The sequence below is a fragment of the Emys orbicularis genome, chromosome 1 (genome assembly GCF_028017835.1).
Source record: "Emys orbicularis isolate rEmyOrb1 chromosome 1, rEmyOrb1.hap1, whole genome shotgun sequence".
NCBI classification, from domain to species: Eukaryota; Metazoa; Chordata; order Testudines; family Emydidae; genus Emys; species Emys orbicularis.
In genome coordinates, this window is record NC_088683.1 from 138,533,849 (window position 1) to 138,540,935 (window position 7,087).

The following is a 7,087-nucleotide window of genomic DNA, read 5'->3' on the forward strand; positions in this document are numbered from 1 at the left end:
CATTTTTAATGTATTTGAGGAACACATCATGGTCCACAAGACCCTCCAGAGATCAGGATGAGAGAGAATGGCTTCATTTCATGCAACAGTGCCTCCTTCTGGCCAATGTACAAAATGTGTTGTTGTTTTTTAGTGGAATCCAGAAGGGACATCTTACACAGCCATTCTTATTTAGATGGATGATGAAATGAATTGAAGGTGACCAGGGTAAAGTCAGAGGTGGGTAAATGTGGATTGTGGGAAAGAATAGAGGGGATCATCAGTGAGAATTCAAGAAGGTGGTGGAGGAATGCTGTGGAAATTAGTTGGGTATGTTTTTCCTATACTGAAAGGATTAAGGCTCCTCTGAAAATCCCACTGTAAGAGCTAGGTATCCAACTCCCATTGAATTTGAATGGGACTCAGGTGCCAAATTCCCATTAATTCAATGGGAGTTGGGTGCCTAATTCCCTTAGGCACCTTTGAAAATCCCAGCCTACATGTACTTGCAGCCAGCACTCTCTGTATGCTCAGGAACAGTTTGTAAAGTCCTTTACAAGGAGCATAGGTCAAAGGAATGGGAAGGACTAAAACCGACCCTCTTCATGCTCTGATGTTAGAAGTCATTATGTGGATGATTCAGAGAGAGCAGAAAAGCCCCTCCTCCTTGTGCCATCAGCTGTACAGCACCACAGGGTCAGAGAGGAGCTTGTAGTGGATAAGAAAGTAGGGGTAGCACTGGAAGTTGTCAAAGGCCACGTACACCTGGGGCTTGGTCACACTATTGACACAAGAGTCATAGAGTTGCCCACCAGGCTCCTGTTCTGGGGGCCGGCGGTAATGTGCTCTCCCAGCCACAGTCTTGCCCACCAAAACCTTGGCCAGGGACATGTAGCGCATCCCACCTTTCTTTGCACGGGAGTATCTGTTTGAATAATCTGCTCTTAATGAGAAATAAATGCCCTGGCCAAAAATAGGGCTGTGCTGTTCTGGGAGGAACTGGCTGAAGTTTGTCTTGCAAATGGGCTCCACATTTCTGGCTGAGGTTCCAAAGAAGAGGTGCTTCTCCTGGTGTTGTTTCTCAAGCTTTGTTCTTCCCCAAGTCATGAATTTTTTCCGGCTGAATTGGGAGCAAAGAAGAAATAGAAGAAGGTTAGAGTCTCTGCCCTGAGGGGATGATGCTGAAGTTCCACAGGGAGACCATGAAGAGTAATCCCTCCCATCCATCCCTCAACTCTTACTTATGCAAAAGATAAGTAGCACAATCTTGAATTCCAGGGAACTAGGGTTCAGTCTCTTGCTTTCCAACTGAGAATTCAGAAGCACTCAAATAAACATCTACCCACAAAATCCATGCCTTAACACACTAATTAAGCCATCATGGATGGATACATGCAACAATACACACTCATAGATGAGTGCACCATCCAGTAATGCACAACTGTTCACTCACCAAATCAATATGCACAATTTATACCTACAGCAGGGCACTAGGATTCACCCAGTGCAGAGATAAGCACACTCTGGTGTAGATGAAGCAACCAATTAATGCACAAGGAAGTACCTATTAATGAACAAATATGTTTGCTTTAGTGCACTGGGACCCACAGTTCAAAGCAATAGTAGTAAGATTTTTGCTGTCAGTCTCTGAGCGTAGCAGGAACCAAAGAGTAGAGGACTGATAACAGTATTCCTATTCACAAGGAAAGAAAGATGGTCCAGTGCTTAGGGTGCTAGTCTCAGACTGTGGACTTGCTCTGCCACGTACTTCCTGTATGATGTTGGAGAAATCATTTAGGCCAAGATCCACAAAGGTAATTAGGCCCCTACCTTCCACTGAAATCAGTGGCAGCTAAGAAACTAAATATCTTTGTGGATCAGGGCCTCAGTTCCCCATCTACAAAATGTGAATAATAGCACTTGACTGCCTCACAGGGATGTTGTGAGGATAAATACATTAAAAATAGTGATGTGCTCAAATACTGTGGTGATGGGGACCACATAAGTATCTAGGAAGCTGGGACACTCTATTAACACAATGGGTTCTGTGGCGCTAGCGCTGGGATTCACACTCCTATCCTTTGATGGCATTGGCATTCACAGTCCCTGCCTCTGTGTGTAGGAGCCACACCCTATAGCTCCACATTCATATTCCCAACCTCTGAGGATGGTGGGATGCTTAACCCTGGGCACCAGCACTGCAATTCACACTCCAAGGCTGTTGTCTCTAACTACATCCACTTCTCTTTTTACTTGGTATATCTTTGCCAGAGATCGTCGTTCCCGATCCTGTAAATTGCCAGCACCAGGACCTCATCCTCTGGAAGAGACTGGTGGAAGAGAACACAAGTAGAGCGGTATGCAGCTTCTGATGGTGTCACCTCCATTTGCAGGAAAGCTTGATCAACAGTTGGCTGTGGAATCCAAGCAGCAGGGTATGGACCATAGTAACCATCCATGGGATCTTCCCCAGGGATGTCATGAGTAGGACAGGAGGGTATACTGGCTTTACTTGGGATCATCCTAAGGAGATAACGAGAGGGGAACATTTATTTTCCTACATGCTGTTGAAATGCCTGTAGGAGCTTTGTTGCCAGTAGAGTCACGTACTGCAGGTATGGCATCATACTGAGGAGTGATCGGTAGGAAGGCCGGCGCTGGATGTAGCGAACGTATCCCCGTTCCATGTTATGTTGCACAAACCTCTTCAAATCCATGCTGTAGTGCTTGCCCCGGAGCTCGAAGTTGTGCAATTCCTTGTCCTCCTCAAAGACAGAGAGGAGATCACTGAAGATGGGCTGAGCTCAGAGAGAATAAGAGGTGGGGATATGATGTTAGGATAAACAGGATAAAGGGAAAAATCAGGTATGCCTCCACAGTGCTCCCTCAATAGCACTCTAGCATTTCATTGGAGAAATGCCACCCCATGCTTTCTGGGAGTTTGAGGGCAGTCAGTCTGCATACAGATGCTCAGTCTCTCTTCACCCACTTGCTTCTCCTTTAGTCATGGCTCTCTCCTATTATCATCATTCCTTTGCTTTTGCTACATTCCCCAACACTTTCAAATCTGTCTTCATCCATCCCCTTCTTAGGGTATGTCTGCACTACAAGTGCTACAGTGGCACATCTGCGGTGCTGCCGCAACCCCACTGCAGTGTAGACACTTGTTACAGCAAAGAAGGCGTTTTCTGTCACTATAGTAAATCCACCCCCTTGAGAGCAGAATTGTTCTGTCAACTATCGGTATCTACACCAGGGCTTAGGCTGGCTTTACTAAGTCTCTCAGGGGGGTGTATTTTTAACACCTCCTGGGTGATGTAACTAGGTCAACCTACGGTTTAGGCATAGACCAAGATTTACACAACACTCTCTTGGCCCTCACACTTCAACCTCTGCCCTGTCTCTAACCTTCCCTTTCTCAGCAAACTGCTGAAGAAATCAGCACTCATCTCTCCAACCATCTCTTCGGCCATGTCTACACTACCACTTATGTCGGCAAAACTTATGTTGCTCAGGGGTGTGAAAAAAGCATCCCCCCGAACGACATAAGTTTCGCCGGCATAGTGTGCACAGCGCTATGTCGGCGAAAGAGTTTCTCCCGCCAACATAGCTACCCCCCACTCGTTGGGGATGGTTTAATTATGTCGACGGGAGAGCTCTCTCCTGTTGGCATAGAGCAGCTACACGAGAGATCTTACAGCAGCACAGTTGCAATGGTACAGCTGTGCCGCTGTAAGCTCTCTAGTGTAGACATGGCCTTATTCAAGAACATCTTTGTCTATTTTTTATCTGGGCTTCCCTCTGGCCAGAGTAGAAGATCAACTCCTCTCTAGGCAGCAAAAAAAACCACCCACACTCCAAAACACCCTAATTTCTGCTGCCTATGCTTTCATCAGCCGTATTGTCAGAGCAACATTTAACATTGTAGAACTGTATTCTCTGCTATGCAGACATCTCTGGTTCCCTCCTGTCATGGTTCCACTCCTATCCATGGAGCTGTGCTCTTGCTCTCTCACTGATGACAGCTACCCCTTTGTGCCATGGCCCCTTATGCCCGGAATCCCACCAGCCTTAGTTCTCAGCCCACTGCTCTCTCCTATCTGCCGTCGGCTCTTCCAGTCTCCCTCTCTACAGTGAGAGGGTTGTTGTACCCCTGACCCTTGCTTTGAAAACAGTGAGGCCATGGTTAGAAAAAACCCAATATAAATATGATTTAAAAATTATTGGGAGAGGGAAGATTTAGGGGCTTCTGGAAGCTCTCCTCCACTAGCTAATGTAAACCCAGTCCCTGGGCTCTGAGAAGGAGCCCCCTTAGGAATCCCTCAGGAAGAGGCCACAGTGAGAAGCTCCTCAGCAGCTCTGGAGAAGGAGGTGCCTGTACCAGCCCCTTGCTCCTTCCTCCGTAACAACAGCAGGAGGTAGGGCAGGACAGAATCAAGCACTCCTCACCCTGAATATCCTGCATTAATAAGGTCAGGACCAGCACTAATGTCTCTTCCCCCTGATACTCAGCAAGAAGAGAGGGAGCAGGCGAGCAGGCACTCCCAGAGATTGATAAACAGGAGGTGTGGGAGGAGCAGGACTGGGAACAGCCCTCCTTCACACCATTTATGTGCTAGTCCAGGTGTATGTGGGACACATGGGACAAGCACCCTGCAACTGTTACAGCTGCTGAAGGGTAAAGGGAAGGAGAAGGAAGTCAGCAGCTCAACTGGCCGCCTGCATCATGGCTTTCCTGCCCATCCTCCCACCCCCCACTGAAGAGGCAGGGTCTGCTTGGGCAGCCCTTTGATCTACCAAAAGAGAGGAGGGGAAATAAAGGCAATGTCTGCCCAGCCCCTGGCTATGGGGCTTTGTAGGGGTGCATGTAATCTGGGTCTAGCAGCAGTCAGTCTGTAAAAGGACAGCTTTGTCTCTCTCTCTTTTGGGTTCTTTTTGGTTATCATTCTGAATTCTAAGAAATAAAGTGTTTGATTGCAACCTTCCAGCAAGAGTATTTATGCTTTTATCTAACTTCTCTATGTGTATGCCACGAACTCTTGGCCTCTTCAGTCTCACTAGAGTCAACACAACAGCTTTCTCTTCTGCAGCTCCTGGTGGCTGGACGAGCCTTTCTGCAGTTACTCCCCTCGCCGATCCTGTGTAATTGCATTTATCGCAGTGGAGCATTATTTGAGGAGACAGCTCACATGAAAGACAGTAGCCAGAACATCATACGATGAGGTCTCATCCTCTTTCCCTCACCTCCTCGTATTTTATCCATTTATCACCATTTTTCCAAAACACTGCCCACTGTGTGGGGAAATGGGGGTTCTGCTGTGGATCGCAGGTGTTGGAAAGACGCCTCGCTTTGTCATAGGTCTCAGAGGTTATCACTTCCAAGGAAGTCAGGGCAAGTTTCCCAGAAGAATTATTGCTATGAGAAAAAATAAATAAATTCATAGTTATAAGCATGTGTACTGCTGGGAGAGTGAGCCTGCGGTAGCGGAGATCTCCCTAAGGCAGTACTCCTCCACCATCCCCTATAATGCCCTCCACTGGGAGAGACGGGGACTGGAGAAACTAGGCACTCCTCACAGCCAGTGCCACCATTCTGTTCAGCACCTCCAGCTGAGAGTGGCTAGCATTGGAGCATAGCTGGGAGCTCTCCACAGCCGGAGCTCCTTCACCATTCCCTAGAGTTCCTCCAGTAAGGGAAGACTCAACCTGTGCTAGAACAACTAGAACATCTGCCCCATTCCCTTCCTTGTCTCCTACTGTACAAGGCTAGGACCTGTGTTGAAGTGATCTCACTGCAGCTAGTTCTCTTGTGCTGTTCTTTACAGTACCTCCTGCTGGGAAATGCTGGGGCTGGAATTTTTCGATCACTTACTTGTCCAAAAAATGAGCATGACTTTTGTTAACATTGCAGTAAAGATTTTCCAGGTGCCACTGAGCTGAGTCACTCAAACTCTGCCAGGCTTTGTTGTCGCTCCGCCTTAACTGCCAGTGGTAGGGATAGCGAGTGTGGTGGAGTGGGCAGCCAGCTCCTTCAGGACAGTTTCCTAGGAGGAAGTGGTCACAGATTCTGATCCCATCTGCCTGATGGATATGGAACTGGGCCCCATCTTCACTGGCTAAGTGCTCTGGAGACCTCCTCTCATTCTGTAAATCCATTGAGAAGACAATGCTGTTTGTGTTCTTAGAAACTGGTTTCCCACTGGCTGAAGAAGCTCTCAGATCTCAAGGGAAGTGGAGTTGTAAAGAGCAGTTCAGTTCTTTGGAGGAACCCAACTCCTGGGAGAAAAATGGGGAAATTTAGTGAGGCAGGAAGCTGGTCGGAATGCAGAGCTTCCTACATAGGACAACTTTCTTTAGTGCTTCTCAATCCAGGCACATTGGACCACGTCTTCAAAGTATTTAGATGCCATTGAAATCAACGGGACTTAGGCACTTAAATACCTTTGAGGATCTGGGACAGATCCCCCAATAACTGGGCACTTGTCTTTTGCATTTTCTGCCCTCCCCAGCTGTAGCCCATGCCCCCAGGACTTTCTCCCCAATGGCAAACATTTCCTACTATGTGAGTCTCATAGATAGCCACTCCTTGCCCTTCCTCACATAGCCATCATCTCCTGCAAAATAAAACCAGCAGCTGGTGCAGTAAAGGGGAGTAAGATACTTCTCTGATTCTCTTGTGCTTGCTCTCTCTAGACTCTCCCGCCACCTAGAGGTTCCCGCTCAGATTTATGTGCAGTGTCTTTGTCTCTAGTTTCTTCTTCTCACTTTCTCCTTTGCTCCAGTGGGAAGTGGATTCCAGACTTTCGCAGGAACCCAACTCCTGGAGGCATGAAGCTGCTCTGTGTGCGGATCCCTAGGGCTAGATTCTGGGCTGTGCCTCCAGAGAGGTGTTGTACAAAAAGCATAGTTATAGAGAATAAAATGGCCCTCAGCATAAAGTAGAGGAATCCTAGCAGCTGCTATAATTTACCCCAACAATCCTGGAGCCCAGAATCTTCACACCCCTCCCACTTCCAGCACAGCCCCTACATCGAAGCCTGCACTAGGAGAATGCTCCCTGGTCTATCACAGCCCCTATACACGGCCTTAAGGGCATACAGTGGTCAGG

General features: G+C 47.7%; 1 protein-coding gene across 1 annotated transcript; it reads right to left on the reverse strand.

The window, feature by feature from the left end:
* Nucleotides 1-654: 654 nt before the first annotated feature.
* On the reverse strand, nucleotides 655-6,135 carry LOC135895495 (protein mono-ADP-ribosyltransferase TIPARP-like). Its single transcript, XM_065423604.1, has 5 exons — nucleotides 5,852-6,135; nucleotides 5,224-5,395; nucleotides 2,590-2,777; nucleotides 2,233-2,502; nucleotides 655-1,099 (listed from the first exon to the last, which is right to left on the reverse strand). Exons 1-5 carry the CDS (start codon nucleotides 6,133-6,135, stop codon nucleotides 655-657), a joined length of 1,359 nt encoding a protein of 452 aa, XP_065279676.1.
* Between the last annotated feature and the right edge of the window lie 952 nt (nucleotides 6,136-7,087).

Coding starts and splice junctions, on each gene's coding strand:
- LOC135895495 (XM_065423604.1), bottom strand. CDS start 6,135: ATGGATTTACAGAATGAGAGGAGGTCTCCAGAGCACTTAGCCAGTGAA. Junction 5,396..5,851: donor CATGCTCATTTTTTGGACAA/GTAAGTGATCGA, acceptor TTTTTCTCATAG/CAATAATTCTTCTGGGAAAC. Junction 2,778..5,223: donor AATGGATAAAATACGAGGAG/GTGAGGGAAAGA, acceptor CTCTGAGCTCAG/CCCATCTTCAGTGATCTCCT.